This window comes from Mustela nigripes, chromosome 2 (genome assembly GCF_022355385.1).
Source record: "Mustela nigripes isolate SB6536 chromosome 2, MUSNIG.SB6536, whole genome shotgun sequence".
NCBI lineage: Eukaryota > Metazoa > Chordata > Mammalia > Carnivora > Mustelidae > Mustela > Mustela nigripes.
In genome coordinates this window covers 50,736,012-50,756,765 of record NC_081558.1, presented here as the reverse complement: position 1 = coordinate 50,756,765, position 20,754 = coordinate 50,736,012, and the positions used below count along the sequence as shown (strand labels likewise).

The 20,754-nt window shown below is 37.7% G+C and overlaps 1 protein-coding gene and 1 pseudogene across 1 annotated transcript in view; one reads left to right on the top strand and one right to left on the bottom strand.

Annotated features, from left to right (window-relative positions):
• The window catches only part of RAD18 (RAD18 E3 ubiquitin protein ligase), a 105,753-nt gene that overhangs the window by 57,099 nt on the left and 27,900 nt on the right, over positions 1 to 20,754 (top strand). Inside the window, exons 10-11 of the mRNA XM_059387891.1 lie at positions 7,404 to 7,541; positions 13,023 to 13,197. Of these exons, the coding sequence (XP_059243874.1) occupies positions 7,404 to 7,541; positions 13,023 to 13,197 (313 nt within the window). The remainder of the gene's footprint in view (positions 1 to 7,403; positions 7,542 to 13,022; positions 13,198 to 20,754) is intronic.
• On the bottom strand, positions 2,041 to 6,425 carry LOC132012522 (large ribosomal subunit protein eL33-like; annotated as a pseudogene).

The window sequence follows — 20,754 nt, the reverse complement described above, 5'->3', positions numbered from 1 at the left end:
AGGAAAAGGGAGTCACGAAGGAACTCTCATAGGTGACCTAATTCTTCTAATCTTCTATTTCATGATTGCATTGGTAGTTACATGACTGCATATTTTTTATTTTTATTTTTTTAAAATTATTTATTTATTTATTTGACAGAGATCGCAAGTAGGCAGAGAGGCAGACAGAGAGAGAGGGGGGGAAGCAGGCTCCCTGCTGAGCAGAGAGCCCAATGTGGGGCTCCATCCCAGGACCCTGGGATCATGACCTGAGCTGAAGACAGAGGCTTTAACCCACTGAGCCATCCAGGCACCCCCAACTGCACAATAAAAAAAAATGCATCAGATTGTTTGCTTAAAATTGATGAATTTTACTATGTATAAATTATTTCTCAGGAAGTCTGACTTTAAAAACTTAGTGACAAGAGTGGCATTCTTTTCTATTTCTACAAATCTCTTTGATATCTTGCTTAATAGAGGATATCCTGAGTCTCCTGTGAGCTTCTGCATTAAACTGTTGCCATGTGGGTTTTTTTTCATTGAAGTATGTGAAAAATATCCAGCCTGATGCAGATAGGTAATTGAAAAGAGGGAAGTATTTCAGTAGATTTTTAAGGTGATCATGGATATTCTTGGCAAGTGTTATTTCAGAAAGGTTATTTACAATGGAATTTGAAATCTGTTAATGAAGTTTCTGTCCTCTATTGCATAAAAGTCCACTGGTCTGTCATGTGCTTTGAATGGACCTTTTACCTGTGAATGATTTTGTAGTATCATTTGTTGGTTATTTGGAAAATACTGATTCATTGAGTTGCAAATGTTTGCATGTTTATATTGCATTTATATTATATAATGTAAAAAGTAGCATTCCTTAGTTTTATCACCAGTCTTTTTTTTTTTTTTTAAATTAACATATAATGTATTATTTGTTTCAGGGGGACAGGTCTGTTATTCATCAGTCTTACACAATTCACAGCACTCACCATAGCACATACCCTCCCCCATGTCTATCACCCAGCAGCCGCATCCCTCCCACCCCCCTCCACTCCAGCAACTTTTAGTTTGTTTCTTGAGATGAAGAGTCTCGTATGGTTTGTCTCCCTTTCTCACCACCAGTCTTATCAGAAAAGTTAAGTATGGGAAGTTGTCCAAATGGTGGGTACAAGTTATCCAAAATTCTGATTTTCCTTGAAAGCCATTCTTCTATATTTGGCAGCAAATACTGTTAACTTGTTTTTCCTGAAGTGACAACTTCCTTCCCTCATTCATTTTTGAGAAAATATATTATCCAAGTATGAATAATCACAGTTTGTCTACTGTTCTTTTAAATAAAAACAATGTTCATTTAAAAAGTGGCTAATTTAGCTCAAAACTCAAATAATTACACAGATGTTTCTGCAGGGCACTTTGGGTATGTAGCAGAAGTGCTATATTTATAGTTCTCATTTTACCTCTGAGGTTATTAAAAAGGTACTCCAGGGTCAAAATTTAATAAGATTAATAATTTTCTTACTGCTTCATCAAGGATATTCTTAAGTAAGATTGACTTTTTAAAAAATGGGTAGTATATGGGCATGTAGAATATAGTGATTACTGGTACAGTTCAGGGTCACTTCCTTGGCTTATGCTAAGACACTCGCGGTTTTATCTACCATTACTATTGCACTGTCTGTGCAATATTTTGTTACACATATGTCAGTGTAACAACAAAAAATGCAAATAAAATAGGTTTTAACCTCATTTGCCCTCTGAAAGAGGCTCAGAGATCTTCAGCAGTCAACCAGTACACTTGAAATTCTGCTGTTTCAGAGTGTAGAGGATGGGTGGGGAGGCAGCGGAGAGAACTGAAGGAGTGGCCTGGAGATAGGAGTAGAACTTCGCAATGTGGTATCAGAAAATCTAGGAAAACAGAGAGTTTCAAGAAAGGAGATATGATGAATTGTGTCAGATGCTACTGTAGAAGGTTGAGTAAGATGGAAGGCATCAGTACATCTCACAACTCAAGTGCTACACTAACTTTTGCAAGAACAGGTTCATTAGAGAGGAGGCATCAGAAGCACTCTATGTCGGCTGAAACACATTGGAGGCGAGGAGGTGAGACTTAAGGTGGAAAGGTGGACAGCTCTTTTGGGGAGGTTTTACTATGTCAGGGAGAGCAGAAAAATGAGGGCGTAGCTGGAGGTGGGTGTTGGTCAAGGGATAGTTTTGTTTGTTTTTCAAGTTGGGAGATAACAGTGGCTTTCAGATCTTTTTTGACTGCAGCCCACAGTGAGAATTATATTATATTTATTTTAAAGATTTTTTTTTTTTTTTTAATGTGTCAGAGAGAGCACAAGCAGGGGGAGCAGCAGAGGGAGTGGGAGAAACAGACTTGCCACTGAGCAGGGAGTCAGACATGGGGCTCAATCCCAGGACCCCAGGGTACGACCTGAGCCAAAGGCAGATGCTTAACTAACTGAGCCAACCCAGCACCCTGAGGATTATATTTTAGATATAATTCATTACATAATTTATTGTGAAATAAAAGTTTCACAAAATAATATTTACCCTTCTCATTTTTTAAAAGATTGTATTGAGATTTTTTTTTTTTTAAAGATTTTATTTATTTATTTGACAGAGAGAAATCACAAGTAGATGGAGAGGCAGGCAGAGAGAGAGGAAGGGAAGCAGGATCCCTGCTGAGCAGAGAGCCCAATGTGGGACTTGATCCCAGGACCCTGAGATCATGACCCGAGCCGAAGGCAGAGGTTTTAACCCACTGAGCCACCCAGGCGCCCCTATTGAGATGTTTTCAAATGATGTTTGCATTCCCCTTCCCCCAACCTTAAATGGCCCTAACCTTAGAAAAAATTATCTTCTATCATTTTTCTCTCAAACTTTCAATGACTTTGAAAAAAATATAAGTAGTGTGATAAATATGTTCCAAAGCCTGTTGGTTATGCTTATCCAAACCATCCATATTGCATCCTACTTTCTGTCTCTCTCTCTCTCTCTCTCTCTCTCTCTCTCTCTTTTTTTAAAATAAGACTTTATGTTTTTAGAGCAGGGAAATGTTACAGAAAGTTCCCATATATCCCCCACGCCTACACATGCATGACTTCTCCCATTATCAACAACCCCCACAAGAGGGTACACTTGTTATAGTTGATGACCCTACATTGACACATCATAGTCACCCGAAGTCCATACTTAGGGTTCATTCTTGGTGTTGGAGAGTGTTACAATGACATGCATCACTGTGGTATCCTGCAGAGTATTTTCACTGCCCTTAGAATCCTTTGTGCTTCATCTGTTCATACCCTCTGCTACCAAACCCCTGGCAACCGCTGATCTCTTTATTACCTGTATAGTTTTGCCTTTTCCAGAATGTCACATATTTGCCATCATGTAATACGTAGTCTTTTCAGATTGTCTTCTGTCACTTGGCAATATGCATTTAAAGTTTCTCCATGTCTTTTCATGACTTGATGGTGCTTTTCTTTTTAGTTCTGAATAATATTCCATTGTCTGGATGTACTAATAGCTTATCCATTCAACAACTGAAGGACATCTTAGTTGCTTACTCTTTTTTTAAAAATTTAATTTAATTTTTTTTTAAAGATTTTATTTATTTACTTGACAGAGATCACAAGTAGGCAGAGAGGCAGGCAGAGAGGGGGTGGGGAAGCAAGCTCCATGCTGAGCAGAGAGCCCAATGTGGGGCTCAATCCCAGGACCCTGGGATCATTACTCAAGCAGAAAGCAGAGGCTTTAACCCGCTGAGGCACCCAGGCGCCCCTTAGTTGCTTACTCTTGCCATTTTTGATGTACTCTGGCACTTTCCATACTCCTCTTATTATCTCATTAAGAAAAAAAATGCTGGTCTATACCTAATTGTTTTCATAACCCACATTCTCACTTCTAGCAGAACAGTCTCAGGTGTATTTGTATGCCAGTGGGAAAGGTGCATAAGAGGAGGAAATTGTTGATGTGAGACAGGGAGAGGCTAAGTAAGGACAGGTGCTGTCTCTGAGACAACCTTAGTGATGGAATCCAGAGGGTAATTTAGGGCTTGGCTTTTTTTTTTTTCTCCCCAAGAGAATAGATCTACACCTTTATTTATATACTTTCCAATTACCTTGAATACATGAGGGGTACAGCCTCACACGGATTCTGTGACCAATGGCATAGCAGGAAGGTTGCTTCGGAATTTGGCATGAACCATGCCACTGTTTCCATGAGCACGAGTTACCCTTCCTCTGATTCCTCTGGTTTTGTTTGGCTTGCCACCAGCAGTCACTGTGGTGTTCTTTGTTTTGTACACATAAGCACATCTCTTGCCTAGGTAGAATTCAGATTCATCTCTAGCATAAATAACGTTTAATTTTAAGAAGAGCTGTGTGTTCTCTCTGGTTCCAGAGACCCGGCTTATAGCCAGCAAAAATGGCCTTGGACCACAGCCTCCAGAGCTATTTGTCGTTTTAGGAGTCCTGTTCCCAGCAGACCTCCACAGGTTCCAAGATGGCCAGGTGTTGGCATTTAATTGCTGCAAGGACAGTTACTTCTCAGTCAATACAAGGAAGATAGAACGTTTGTGCACAGATGAAGGGATGGTAGTTGGAAGATGACAGGGCTCTGGTTAGAATGTTCCTGTGTTTTCAAAAAAAAAAGAATGTTTCTGTGTTTCAAAGTAGTGTGAGGCCAGCCGAGAAGGGAGTGTTGCAAGTGTTGCAGGTCTGGAAAAGTGTGACATGGTCATTTTGGAGAATAGTAAAGCAGTGTTTGCTAAAGAAAGATGAGAAATTTGTACAGCAGTGTTGAGTGCCCATTTTAGGCTTATGTCATGAATTTACAGTGAAACTGGTCAGTTCAGGGCTAAATGAATATGCCCTTAGTGAGTGTTAGCTATTACTGTTACTCTCTTCTCCATCCAGGTTTTAGATGCTTGGGTCTCCTAGGTGGTTGGTGAAAAAAATGCATGGGATTTTACTTTGGGAGACACTGACTCCAAACTTGTTCTGTGACTTAAAGTAGTTGAGTGAGTATCTCAGTATCATCCTTTTGGAGGATGAGTCTGTCCTATTCTTGTGACATCTTGACTTTGGTCTTGTGTACCGCAGGGTTTGCAGGCAGATCCAGAGATGCTTTGGCTGTAGAAGCTTGTCTAAAAAAGTAGTTAAGGGGTGGTAAAAGAGCGAAGGGCTTGACTTAGAGAGGCGGAAAGGGTGATAGAATTCAAGTATTAAAAATCTTGAAGAATATCAGTTGGTTGAATGTGGGGCTTATTCATCAGCTTCCAAAATTATCTCAGCCACTTAATATTTTTAAGAGGTAAATTCAGGGCATCTAATTAGCAGAACTGAGATTTTAAACTCAAAGTACTCCTTGCCAGATGGCACAGCTCCTAAAATGAGGTGAAGAGATGAATGGGAACAATTTTATTAGTCATAATCTCTTAGCATTGTTCATCTTTTGAGCAGAGGTTATTGGACTCTTTGAGCTAAAGCCAAAGGAGTGTCTACCATTTACTTCTAGCTGTAGGGGTAATCAGATCAAACAGAAAATCTCTTTTAAACCAGGGCTTTTATTACTTCAGAGGAGAAGGTCATTAAGCCTTCTTAACTCTTAATGAGATTACTTAAGCAAGTTTCTTAAGTATTTCTTACACCCATAATTCCATGTATGCAATGGCCTTCCTGGGAGAAGACCTAGACCAGATCTGACCAAATTTCATAGACCTCACAGTGCTGGGTTACCCTTGCCTAGCAGAAACCATATAGTGATGGTGGTGGTCTCCCACTGACTCTGGGGAGCTGAAGGAAGTATAAAATAATTATCCTCAAATGCACGGAGTTAAATAGGACCTGAAAGAAATCACCTAGCTTGTTTCCTAGGTAGGATCTCACCTATTTCTGAAGAGCTAACTTTTACCAGTAATTTTTATGGCCAGCCCAGATTTCTTTTGCTGGATTTTTAACCAAGCCAACATGTCAGTTTCATGGGGAGTTTTACATGTATTATACACATAAATATATTGGGATTAGGAGCAGTCTCTCCTTAATGTCCAAAGTACAGTCACATTTATAGGTCAGGAATATTGAAATCAATGTGCAAATGGAGGACTGGCTTCTTTCACAGTGGGGAGGGAAGTCAGTTTGACCCTTCGCCCTGCAGGATTTTGCATGTCTGTAGACAAGAATCATTTTCCGTTGCTATCAGTTACCTACAATTTACAGAATTGTAACATAGCTCAAAGGCAACGAATGCCTGGAATCTTGGAAGGGTAGCACTAGGAAAGGCATAGTTTTCAATAAAAGCACAATTTTTTTCTTACACTCATTTATTCTTAATATTGTGCCACAGGGAAAGTGTTGGTTACTGTATGAAAATGGTCTCAAAACATGAATTATTTGCAGTATGACTCTAAAATACATTTTTACAGGATTTATGACATCATTTTGAACCATGACTTAAGTGTATGAGGGTGCTAGATAAGTCAAGTGCAACCTCAGCTGTCTGAACTATAGTTCAGGATTACAAATAGATATCCTAAAGGCTATGCTCTAACAATGCCTGGCTATTCTTTATTGAGTAAATGAATGTACATTAATAATGGTGACATTGAGATTAGGCTTACATTATCTTCAGATTATTAAAGTAGCACGTGTTATTAAGATTGATGTAATTACGATATCCTGAGATAAGGTGGTTGGGGGTAAGAGGTGGATGTTAGAGGGATCTTTTGGGATATTAAAGGGATCTTCGCAAGAAACGTGAAGGTGAAAGGGAATCCAAAAGGATATCCTTTGTTTTTATAATCCAACTTTCCTGGAGACTTCTGCTTTTATACTCAGATAGTGTTCTTCATGTTAGTACTCTTTTGTTTCTTGGGTGTTAGGATGGTGTCTTTTGGATATATTTAAGAAAGTGGTATCTTTCGGGCTTTATCAAAAGCCTTTCAGAGTATGAGGTTTGGGGAGAAAACCTATAGTAGCAAACTAGGAATATCCTGTTTCCATGTTTGTACCTGAGGAAAGGAGAAGATAAGAAAGTGAGGTTTCCATGACCCCTAGCTCTATGTATTTTTCTGCTTTCCAGTTTGTAAATTTATTGCAAGTGATTCCCAAGGATTTTTTTTAAAGATTTTATTTATTTATGAGAGAGAGAGAGTACCGGTGAGTAAGCGGGGGTGGAGGGCAGAGGGAAAGGAAGAAGCATACTCCCAGCTGAGCAGGGAGCCCAGCTTGGGACTTCATTTCGGGACCCTGGGGTCATCACCTGAGCTGAAGGCAGATGCTAAACCCACATATAACTGAGACACCGAGGTGCCCCAACAAGAATGTTCTTGAGCAAGTTTGTACACGTCTTGATACTTAGTATGTCAGCATAACAAAAATACAGCTTTTACAGTCCTTGCTTTACTGAGGAGATCTTTTGAATTTTAGGTAAAAAACATCAGAATGAATTTCGGCTTCTGGTGGATCAGGCCAAAAAAGGATACAAGAAAGCTGTTGAAATATCAAAAAAAAAAGTAACAAAAGAAGAAGATGGATCTACAGAAAAGCTATTACCTATTTGCGTCGGTAAGAGACAAAATACAGTTAGTAACTAAAAACAAATGTGTTGAATTTCACTATTTATTTTAAGTTTTTATTTATTTAACTTAGAGCATGTGTATGTGTGAGAGCAGGGAGAGGGGCAGAGGAAGAGGGAGAGAGAGAATCTCAGGCAGACTTCTGCTGAGCACAGAGCCCAACACAGGCTTGATCTCATGACAACAGGTCATGACCTCAGCCAAAACCAAGAGTTGGACTCTTAACCACCCAGATGCCCCTGAATTTCGCTATTTGTTTTTAATATGAAAAGAAAGTAAAACAATGGGAATTTATCTTTTTATTAGATATCTGAAGTGGAAAAAGTATTTTTAGACCTACAGCTGTTGTTGAATGTAAACTAAGTTTGTTACTGTGGGAAAAATGATTGGGAGATGCCATGATGACAAGTTTCTAAAATCTTTGGTTTAATGGTAAATAGGAAGTTTCTTACTTGTTTCAGCCTAAGGATGTTTTTTAGGTGTAGGATTTATTGCTGCACATCTTCAAATATTGTACAAATAATTTATTTTTATTTATTTATTTGACAGGGAGAGAGAGAGAGCATAAGCAGGTGGAGTAGCAGGCAGAGGGAGAGGGAGAAGCAGGTTCCCTGCAGAGTAAAGAGCCTGACATGGGGCTCGATCCCAGGACCCTGGGATCATGACCCAAGCTGAAGGCAGTTGCTTAACCAACTGAGCCACCCAGGTGTCCCATATTGTACAAATAATTTTTATTTTAGAATAGTTTTTGTTATAGGTCACTGGTATTTTGGATGGAATGTTCTGCTAAAAAGTCTGAAGCTTATAAACTTCAGGTAAATTCCTATTGTTTTACTTTCTTTTCATATTAAAAATAAATAGTGAAATACAGCATGTCCTTAATTTGGGTCCATTTTAAGTTTGAGATTAATATCATATTTCTCTTGTCAGGGCTTTGGGCCAATGAACAAAACAGAATCAATGGAGGAAAGTGCACATAAAAATTCCTTTTTTTTCCTTTATTGTGATAAACGACATATAATATTTATTATTCTAACCATTCATAAATGTACAATTCAGCAGCATTAAATACATTAAGAATGTTTTATGACAGCCACCACCATCCATACCAAAACTTTTTCATCATCCAGCGTAAGCTCTGTACCTATTAAAAATAGTAACTCTCTTGCCCTTTCCCAGCCACACTCTGGTAATCACTGTTCTATTTTCTGTGTGAATTTGCTTACATTAAGTACCTCATATAAGTGGAATCATGTTAATATTTGTCCTTCTGTATCAACTTATTTCACTAAGCATAATATTTTCAAGGTCCTGTTGTACCAAATATCAAATTTTATTGCTTTTTTATAACCAAAAAATATTCCATTGTGTGTACATGCCACATTTTGTTTATCTCTTCATCTGTAATGGGTTTCACCTTTTGGCTATTGTGAATGATGCTCTATGAAGATTGGTGTTCAAATATATGTTCAAGTGTCTGCTTTCCATTCTCTTGGGTATATATCTAAGGATGGAGTTTCTGATTCTTAGGATAATTCTCTGTTTCCTTTTTGAAAAACCACAAAACTCTTTCCAAAGTGGTTGTACCATTTTACATTCCTGCCAGCAGTGCTTAATGATTCCAGTTTCTCTATATTCTTGCCACACCCATTCCTTTTTTTTTTTTTAACCATAGCCATCAAGGTAGGTGTGAAGTGAATATCTTATGGTTTTGATTTCCATTTTCCTAATGACTAAAAATGTTGAACTTCTTTTCATATACTTACTGGCTGTGTGGAAATGTCTATTCGTGCCCTGCTCATTTTTCATTTGGTTTGTTTGGGGGTTTTTTTGTTGGTTTTTTTTAAGGAACTCTCTATATTCTGGATATTAATCCTTTTCCATGTATATGACTTGCATATATTTGTAAATATTTTCTTGGTTGTCTTTTTGCTTTCTTCATAGTTTTTTTTTTTTGTCGCTCAAAGGTGCTTAATTTTGATGAAGTCCAATATATCCATTTTTTTCTTTAGTTACCTGTGCTTTTGGTGATATACATGAAATTGTTTCCAAATTGTTCATGGAGATATTTCTATTTGTTTTCTTCTAGAAGTTTTATTGCTTTAGCTTTTAATGTTTAGGTATGTGATCTTTTTTGAGTTAATTTTGGTTTGTGGTGTAAGGGTCCAACTTCATTCTTTTATGTGTAGATAAAGCACCAGTTTCTATAAAGACTATCCTTTCCAAAGAGAATGCTCTTGATATTGTTGAAAATGAATTGACTGTATATGTAAGGGTTTATTTCTGTACCCTCTGTTTTACTCTCTGGTCTGTATGTCTATTCTCATGTCAGTACTAGACTGTTTTAATTACTGTAGTTTTGTTTTACATTTCAAAGTCAAGGTGTATGAGTATTCCAATCTTATTCTTCCTTTTCAAGGTTGTTTTGACTATTTGGGTCTCTTGAGATTCCATGTGAATTTTAGGATGAATATTTCTATTTCTGCAAAAGTACCTTTGGAATTGAAGCTATAGATTGCTTTGGGTACTTTTGATATCTTAACGAGTATTGTCTTCCAGTTTATGAACACAGGATGTCTTTATTTATGACGTCTTTAATTTCTTTCAACAATGTTTTGTAGTTTTCAGCACTTCAATTTTTCACCTCTTTGGTTAGATTTATTCCTAAGTGTTACTGTTTTACATGCTGGTGTGTTCTTTTCCACCGCCCCCCCACCCAAGTCTCCTGGTAACATTTAGTAGGCTGCTGCCTGAGTATAAACCTCATGCTGTTTGTGAACAACTTGAATGTGTTTGTGTTGAAGGCTTTTCTTAAAAAGTAGTTTAGTTCCTGAAAAAAATCTGGTTTAATATCTCAGATTGGGAGAACATTTTGCTTACTAGTTGAATGTCTTTTAAAATGATTGATTACTTACACTCAGGGCTGTGCATTATATATGTATATGGCCATAAATACTGCTGTCTGTGGGGTTCAGAGAGGATTGCTGCTTCTAGGTTGTTGTACATGAATGCATGTGTCTGAGAAGGATGGAGAGTGTGGGAGACAGAAGCACAGATAGACTAGCACAACTAAACTGGCAAGTTGAGCTCTGTACAGCATCATACAATCAGTGTAATTTTTGTTCTTTGGCATCAACTTGGTCATTGAAATGCCAGTATAAGTGAAGAAGATACATGTTCTCTCAAGTAAATCCTTCATCTGTTTTTGTCACATGTCTTCTGGGATGTTTGATGGCAGAGCCTCAGAGTGGTCTGCTCTGTTTGACGTTCTTTTCTGACATCTATGGACAGATACAAAAGATAACTGACTTTTAGTACGCAATAATTGTTGAATGATACTTGTCCCCCAAGACAGAATTTATATTGGAGAGGCTTATATAAGAGGGGAAGAAGTATGAAAAGAATATAAGTCAGGTGCAAAAATAAAAGATAGTTTTAGGTTGAATTCCTGCTTCCTGGTTTGTCAGCTTGATTGCATTCTCCTGTCCAGCTGAGTCTTGAATTGTCTGGGTTCACTGAGTTTACTGGGTGATTGATTCTTCTTAACGTGATCCGGGGTGTCTCTTTACAAGAGATCGTCAAACTCCTGGGTGGTTTTTGTGGTTAGCTTCTTCTTTTATTTTCCCAGGTAAACATTAGAGGGTACAGTTCAATTTTGGTAGTGATTTGGCTTATTGAAAGCCCGACATCAAGAGTGTATTTATAGAAATTACACTTTTGTGATGTATGCTGTTTTTTAGTATAACAAAACTGTTTATTTCTGGAGAAATCTTGACTGTATGGACTTGGAAAGGTTTCTTTTTGAAGAAGCTGTCTTATTCTTTTTCATAAATTTTCTCTTTATGACAAAGCCTTGACAGTTTTTTAGTGTCTTTTGTTGAAGGTCACTTGCCTGTGTAAGCACACTGGATGAGTGGTGTATGCCGGGGGGAGGGGGTTTGGGAGAAGGGGGTGGGATTATGGACATTGGGGAGGGTATGTGATTTGGTGAGTGCTGTGAAGTGTGTAAACCTGGTGATTCACAGACCTGTACCCCTGGGGATAAAAATATATGTTTATAAAAAATAAAAACTTAAAAAAAAATAAAAAAAAAAGAAAGCTCTGCTTCTCTGTGAGGAAACTTATGAAAGGGGGCTCTATACTACTAGCACGTGTGACTTGCATGCTAAGTACTTACTCAGTTCCTGAATCTTAAAGACAGTGTAGCTGAAATCCTAGCAGAGTCCTGGAAAGGGTCATGAGGGAGAGTCCTGGGCACTGAGGAATCCTTCATGGGTATTATTTTCTGCACGTATATTTGCAAATATTTGGTCATACCTGTATGTTATGTTCTTGCAGATACTGTCTGTATGCCTCCATCTTCCCTTATTTTTATTTTATTTTTAGCAAAAGACCTCAGAAATTCAGAATACGACAAGGGACACATAGAAATATGACATGTATTAGATCAAACAGAAATACTAGTTATGTCTGATTAGTTTTCTTTTTCCATATTGAATATTAGATCCTATTTAGTGGACTAAGAAATATCCAGATGGATTCACTACCACATAGTGGTCAGTGACAAATATAATGCCTTTTTTTTTTTTTTAAAGATTTATTTATTTATTTATTTGAGAGAGGGTGGGCACAAGAGTGGGAGGAGGGGCAAAGGGAGAGGGAGAGAGAATCTTTAAGCAGACTCTCTGCAGGGCAGGGAGCCCAACACAGGCCTTGATCCCAGGACCCGTGAGATCGTGACTTGAGCCGAAACCAAGAGTTAGACGCTCAACCGACAGCCACTGAAGTGCCCCAAGCCTGTGGTTCTTTTATTAATTGAATTTTTAATCCTTTTTTGTTGTGCTACATACATTTGTCCATCTTTTCTCATCTGTGAAATATGCAGGAATTCTTCAGTGATACTGTATGGCCTCATTAGAATGACACAGTTCACTACTCCTGATTTTAAAAGGAAATTTTGTTTTTACTTTTTATTATATTTTATTTTTTAAAGATTTATTTGTTTATTTGAGAGAGTGAGTGAAAGCACAGGCAGGGGGAGTGGCAGACAGAAAGGGAGAAGCAGTCTCCCTGCTGAACACGGAGCCTGATGACACAAGCTCAATCCCAGGACCATGAGATCATGACCTGACTCGAAAGCAGATGCTCAATCTCATGGGCTTGATCCTGGGACTCGGGGCTAGTGACCTGAGCAGAAGGCAGGCTCTTAACCAACTGAGCTACCTAGGCTGCCCCAGAAATTTTGTTTTTAAATTAAATTAAAATGGAAATACCTGGGGGTGGACAGTATAAATAGATGGCCCGTATAGTGTTGATTCTTACTCTCTGTTGCTAGAGTTTTGGAATCAATGTTAGATAAACTTCCATTTTACTAAGTATAAGTAATAATATTAAATGTTGTAGAAATAATAGGTCATAGATTTTCTGGTACTCTTAAATGTTTTTTTTTCTTTCTTTTTTTCCTTTTTAGAACAGGAAGATAAAAAAGCAAAATTCTCAGATACTTCCCCTATAACAAACCACTTCTCTCAATCAAAGCTGGAATCCCCAGGGAGAATGGAGCCTGATAGACCAGATGATTCTTCCAGTTGTACTGATATTCAAGAAGAAGCTCTTTCTTCATCAGAATCAGACTCATTCAATAGGTAAGAAACCTGTATTACCTGATTGTTTTAGACTTCTATTTCCAGGTGCCTGGGTGGCTCAGTGGGTTAAGCCGCTGCCTTCGGCTCAGGTCATGATCTCAGGATCCTGGGATCGAGTCCCACATCGGGCTCTCTGCTCAGCAGGGAGCTTGCTTCCCTCTCTCTCTGCCTGCCTCTCTATCCACTTGTGATATCTCTCTGTAAAATAAATAAATAAAATCTTAAAAAAAAAATAGACTTCTATTTCCTGTGCATGTTAAGATAGATAGGCAAAAATAATTAGAAAATAACTTTGAGGCCCGGGTAGTTCACTGTTTTTCCACTTCAGTCTCCTCTTCTGCTTTGTAACTTGCACACTAATAGCAAGCAGGGAAGCATGTGGGAGAGTATTGCAGTAGCTGTATGTATTTCTCCTGGAGTTGGAAAAGGGAGCATGATAGGCATTGATGTTTGTTGACAATGAGTGAAGAAGATAAAGACAGCTACACTAGGAAATAAAAATGGCCAGAAAGATAATACATAGGAGACTAAAACAAAAAAGGATAATTTAATTGACCCAAGTAAGAACTGATGGGAAAGCTTTAAAAATGAGAGATTTAGAGGTGAGTTGTTTTTCCAAATGATTTTTTAAAAGATGTTTGTAAGGGACACCTGGGTGGCTCAGTCAGTTAAGCATCTGCCTTTGGCTCAGGTCATGATTCCGGGGTCCTGGGATCAAGTCCTGCATTGGGCTCCTTGCTCAGCAGGGAGCCTGTTTCTCCCTTTGCCTGCCACTGTCCCTGCTTGTACACTTGCTCTATCTCTCACAAATAAATAAAATCTAAAAAAAAAAAAAAGTATTTTTAAAAAATGGCATGTTTTTAAAAGATAACAGACATAAAGTTAAATCATTGTATGTATGTATACAGTCTATGTATAGATATGTGTTTGTTTATAACTTTTGTGTTCTGGCATTTCATTTTGTATCATAAATCGTTTGTATGATCATCTCATCTTTTCTCCCTCATCTTTTGTAGCTATTTTTCAGTCGGTGCAGCGTTCTCTTCTGGCTTTGTACCATAAATGACCAGATTCTGCAGTTTCTTTTAGTTATTTACATTTTCCTCAGTGTTCTACTTACACCTAAAACTGTGGTGAAGCTCTCTCTAGATAGAGCCTTTTGTTTCTAATAAGTTATTTTTAACTCTATTTTGACCATGTAAGTGTTGCTGCCTTCTGAGTGAATTATACCAATTTTAAATGCTACCATCAGCATGTAAATATGTTTTAGAAATTATTTAATCTTTGATAATTTCTTCATTTAAGAATTAACAATGCTCTAGAATGATATGTGTATGTATCATTTATATATCTATGTCTAAACTGAAACATCAAATTAAGAAGAAATTTTTTGTAAGAGGAGTATACCCAAAGACCCTCTGCTTTCCTAGGATTCTTGGGAAACTGTTTCATATTATTCTGGGTTGGATATTAGGAGGGGAAAATATTCTCCCCTCACCCCTAATGTTTTCAATGTCAGTAGTATATCTCCAGTTGGGTAAGTGAACTGTGTGTTGTCCCGTTTTGTCTGAGGGCATGATACTGCTGCAAAGTTTCTCTACATCAGGCTGTTCTCCAAGTCCAGTAGGCAGTATTTGTTTTTAAATATAAGTCGTGTAGGAATGTAGTGTAAAAATGGGGGAAAATCAGAGTTCAGGGGAGTAAGAGTTCATTTTTAACCATAATCATAGAATTCGTGAGTCTCTGGGAATGCCAGGGTGAGTTTGAATTTGAAGTGGGGGAATGGAAGAAAGTGAGGAGGAAATGCATGGCAACCAGATGTATATTTAAGTATTTGGTGATGAGAGGATAGTTAAGTAGGGTGAGTTTGTTGGAGGTCTTAGCCTCAGACAGATTTATTGGCATCAATGAAATGTGAGCGTCTTATTAAACCACTAAAAACATTTTTTAAATGTAACCTCATATTTTATTTCTCATTTTTATTCTGCACGTGTATGTGTCTACATACACACATACACCCATATCCAGTGCAACTACTTATTACAAATTTTTTTTTTAAAGATTTTATTTATTTGACAGAGAGAGATCACAAGTAGGCAGAGAGGCAGGCAGAGAGAGAGGAAGGGAAGCAGGCTCTCTGCTGAGCAGAGAGCCCGATTCGGGACTCGATCCCAGGACCCTGAGATCATGACCTGAGCCGAAGGCAGCGGCTTAACCCACTGAGCCACCCAGGCGCCCCTTATTACAAATTTTTAACAGCTGTATTTTGAGATGTAATTTACATACCATACAACTCACTTGTGCAAGTGTACCATTTGATAGTTTTTAGTATGATCACAAAATTGTACAACCATTGCCACAATTTTAGAACATTTTCATCACCCCAAAAAGAACCCTCCTACTCATTAGCAGTCAATTCCCATTTCTCCCCAACTTTGCCAGCCCCTGGCAGCTACTCATCTACTTTGTGTCTTTGTAGATTTCCCTGTTCTGGACAGCACTCATGTCAGTGAGGTCATACATACAGTGTGTGGTCTTTGTGACTGGCTTCTGTTATTTAGCTTAATATTTTTAAGGTTCATGTTGTAGCATGTTTCAGTGCTAGATTCCTTTACATTGCAGAATATTACTCTATTGTGTGAGTATACATTTTATTATTCATTTATTAGCTGATGGACATTTGGGTGGCTTCTACTGCAGCCTTACAAGGAAAAAGAATCATTAAGTTTGCTTGTACCTCTTGGAAGCAGAGCTTTAGAGACCATATATGAGGATTTGCTTGGCTTACCCTTGAGAAAGTGAGCAGTGTCCATTACTCATATCTCAAGTTTGACTGTTAAATACATTGTAAATATTAAATATGCTAATCTTTAAATTTGTAAATTTACTTGTCTTGTCATTTTGTCAAACTAAGATGACTTTTAAGTTTAAAAGGTGGAGTGTGTTCCTTATATAATACCTCAAAACCAAGGTTAAAGGGGGTAGTGAGAGTGAGGTGCGCCTTTACTAGTGGTATTTGGTTTGATATCAGGACAGACCACTGGGCAACTGATTCAAGAGGAGACTCTAGGGACGCCTGGGTGGCTCAGTTGGTTGGACGACTGCCTTCGGCTCAGGTCATGATCCCGGAGTCCTGGATCGAGTCTCGCATTGGGCTCTCAGCTCCATGGGGAGTCTGCTTCTCCCTCTGACCTTCTCCTTGCTCATGCTCTCTCTCACTGTCTCTCTCTCTCTCAAATAAATAAAATCTTAAAAAACAAAACAAAAAAGACTCTAGAGGAGTAAGTATGCAGCAGAAGCCACTCTGGTGTAACAGGAAAAGTAGCAGGCTTAGAGTTGCATCTTTGCATCTTTGCATCAGGAACTGCTGGGTGATTTGGGAATCAATTTTTGAAGTCTTCACATATCTATGAAAAACATATAAAAACATCTTATTATTTCAGATCTGTTGGAAAGATGAATTCAGGTAAAAGAGAGTCTTGATAATTGTGTTTATTCTACTTTTATAAAAATGAAATCAGTTACATTTCCTTCAGTAACCAGCTGGCCGGTTAGCTCAGTTGGTTAGAGCGTGGTGCTAATAACATTTCCTTCAGTAATGCTGCAAAAATTGGGACTCTGGCTGGACATTGCATCTCCTTCATTCTGAATCTTCAGCTGTATCATAGAGTTAGTCCCACAGGTTATCTTTTATTCTTTCTCTTTTCTTTTCTTTTTTTTTTTCCCCCTCCCTATTTCTGTTCTGAACTTTGTTAGAGAAAGCTGTGAGCCTGGGCTAATTAGTTCCATTCAAAATTCATGTAATCTGGCCTCAGCTGGGTGCTGATTAGTGAGGCCTAGTCTTCTTAGTTACTCTCTATTGCATTTCCCATGGCACCTGTTCCATGCCATTGTCTGTGTGTTTCCTCACCTTCAATAGATGCTGTGTCTGCAGTTCACCAAGGCCAGCTAATATGACCTGCCTCCAGCTCTACTTTGCCCCTCTAACGTTTTTTTGTAATTTCTGATCTCTTCTTTCCTGTTTACCATAAGAGAAAGACACATTTCTTAAGACATTTCTAAAAAATTTTTCCTGTCAGTGAGAAAAAGACATTTTTTTTTAAAAGATCAGGCTGAAATTTCACAATTACTCTTTCCTTTGCCTTAAAATTCTCTTTTAAAATACACTAGAATTCAGAGTCAGAAAATACAAAACCAAGTCCTAAATCCGTACTTCATTAATTGTGCAATTTTTAGTCAGTCATTTCTGTATACCTGAAACCACATATATGAAACAAAAAATTAATTACCTTTTCAAAATTCATATTTTTATGAAATAAAAAGTAAGTTACTTTTTATTAAAAAAAAAGATTTTATTTATTTATTTGACAGAGAGAGATCACAAGTAGGCAGAGAGGCAGGCAGAGAGAGAGAGGGAAGCAGTCTCCCTGCTGAGCAGAGAGCCCGATGCGGGACTCGATCCCAGGACCCTGAGATCATGACCTGAGCTGAAGGCAGCGGCTTAACCCACTGAGCCACCCAGGCGCCCAGAGAAAAAGACATTTTTAAGAAATTTTTATTACATTTTAAATTTTAATTTCAGTATAGTTAACATAAGGTATTATATTAGTTTTGGGTATACAGTATAGTATACAATTCTGTACACTGCTTAGTGCTCCTCATGCTAAGTGTAGTGTTAATCTCCTTCACCTGTTTCATTCCTCTCCCTACCTGCCAACCCTCTTATAACCATCAGTTTGTTCTCTATAGTTAAAAGCCTGTTTCTTGGTTTGTCTCTTTTTTGGCTTTGTTCATTTGTTTTGTTTCTTCAGTTCTGTATAGGAGTGAAATCATATGGTATTTGATTTTCTAATGAAAATTTTTCTAACTGAGTTATTTCACTTAGGATTATACTCTCTAGCCCCACCCATGTTGTTGCAAATGATAAGATATCATTCTTCTCTATAGCTGAATAGTATTCCCTCACACACACACACACACACATACACACATCCCTTCTTTATCCATTCATCAATTGATGGACATTTGGACTGCTTCCATATCTTTACTATTGTAATAATGCTGCTGTAAAGGAGACATATTATTTCTCGTGATAAATTTATCTACCTCCTCTAAGACATTGCTTTGCCAGTCATCCCTCTAGTTGGTTCTTGGATGGCCTCTTTCAGCCCTTCCTTTAATCTCTTTCTCTCTCTTTCTTCCCACTAAGCAGGAAGTATTTTCTACTTCTATGAACTCATGTAACAGTGAATCTGAATTCCATAGCAGCTTTTTAAAAAGTCTTATTTATTTATTTATTTGACAGAGAGAGAGAGAGAGACAGCAGGAGAGGGGTCACAAGCCAGGGGAGAGGGAGAACCAAGCTTCCTGTTTAGCAGGGAGCCTGACATGGGCCTCTATCCCAGGACCCCAGGATCATGACCTGAGCCAAAGGCAGACACTTAACTGACTGAGCCACCAGGCACCCCTGAATTCCATTGCAGTTTATCTAAATCAAATCCTTTCTTGTATTATAGTCATTTGAGTATCTTGTCATTCCTATAATTATCCATCAGAGTCCTTAAGAATTGAGTCTGTCTCTCATTTTCAGAAAAATTTCCTGCCAGTGGTTTACCACTAGTCTGCAACTAGTACTAGACCTTTATTTAGTGAATGATTTATTGATTGTAAGACATAACATTTTTTGTTTTACATTTTAATGTCTGAAATTGTGATGTGTATTACAATCAATGGCGTCTTACAGTTGCTGCCCGCCAAGTTTTGGTCGTGATGTATTTACTGGTTTGTGAGCATCATGAATCTTCAGACTGTCATTTCACTTGAGTTACATGCATTGTTAGCATTACATTGGGCTGTCATTTAAAATATCTTCCACAAAGTAATGAGAGTAAAAAAGATAAAAGTATGAAGAAAGGGCAACAGAGTGTAAGTTTGATGTTAACAAATTAATATTCATTGGATGAATGGCTGCAATTCCATTCTTGAAAAACAGTCAAGTGATTTACAGGACGTAGGGAAGAAAGATACCCACAAGTCTGAAGACTTGTTATAATTTTGTTAATGAACTATGTGCAGAGGATTTTCTCTTACATGACCAACTGAATGCAGGAGAAATGGTTAAATCCCTTGGAATTTATAGATGAAATTTCAAAGTAATAACAGCATGACTGATTCACATGTTGGAAAAGATTATTGTTAGGGTGTCCCACATCAATTTGTCCGACCCTTTCTGATGTCTTTGAACAGAAACTGCTTCTAGTCATATGCAATGTGATTGAGGAAACAGACAAATTTAGAAAGTGAATTTGCCTTAGAAGAAATTCCTGGAGACAGTAGTCAAGTATTTTTAAGAAATGCTGTTATCTCTGGTCTCTGGTGCCGTTGGTAGTACAGAGGGTTACTTTGTGAGGGAAAACTCACACTTCATAGATAATGAGTCAGTATGTGATGAAGAAGATTCCGGCTCTAAATCTGAAGACATTTTGGTAATACTTTAACCAGTTTATTTCAGTTCTTTTTTTTTTTTCTTAATATATGCACAACGGTGGTATAAAATAAAAACTTATATCTACATATATTTATAGAACTATCTGGATATGTAAATTTAAAATTCTAAGTGAAAAGGAAGTCTTTTAAAAAAAGATTTATTTATTTATTGAGAAAGAGAGAGTGAGTGAGTGAGTGGGGAGAGGTACAGAGGAAGAGAATCTTCAAGCAGACTCCCTGCTGGGTGGAGCCCAGTGTGGGCTCTGTCTCATGATGCATGAGGTCATGACCTGAGCTGAAACCAAGAGTCAGTCACTTAACTGACTAAACCATCCAGGTGCCCCAGGAAGTCTTAAATCATAGTTGAATTGACCTTGATTTTTTTCTAAGTGACATTAAGTAATGGTTCATCTTGCCATCAGTGTTGCCTTGCCATCAGTGTTTTGAAGTGCAGTATTTGAATATGAATAAGATTTCACTCACTTCAAATACAATTTCATCACCTAGTTGGAAACTTAAAAAGTATGTCATAATACTGGTTGGTGGTAACCTGGCAGAAGACTGTCATGATGAATAGTGATCCACTGATTAATGCCAGTGTTATTTAGTGACTACAAAACCTAAATAGTCAAAAGAGATGCCCAGTCGATTGGGGTAATTAGCTCCATAGAAATCAGGAAAAGAATTCAAAGGGGGAAGAGGATCCATCACAACCACATGCTTTTAGTAGACTCTTAGCTTATTAGAGGTAAGTCGTCTTTATTTATGCGGTCTAACTTTTACTTTCTATAATATTCAGGGATTAAATGGAAAGTTATTACCCTTATTGAGATATTTTTCAACCCTAAAATTCCATAACTCTGTTATTTTTTATGAGTGTACTAGTTGGTAAGTTACCTGTATTCTTTTACCACTTGTTCATTTCAGATCATGAGGTAACCTTCTAGAGTATATATATTCCTTGTACATTTAAATGTTTCTATCTTTATCCCTTTCATTTTTTACAAAAATTTCTTATTTTTCCCTTTGTATGATAGTTTTGTTGCTTTCATTATAAAACCCCAAATTTTC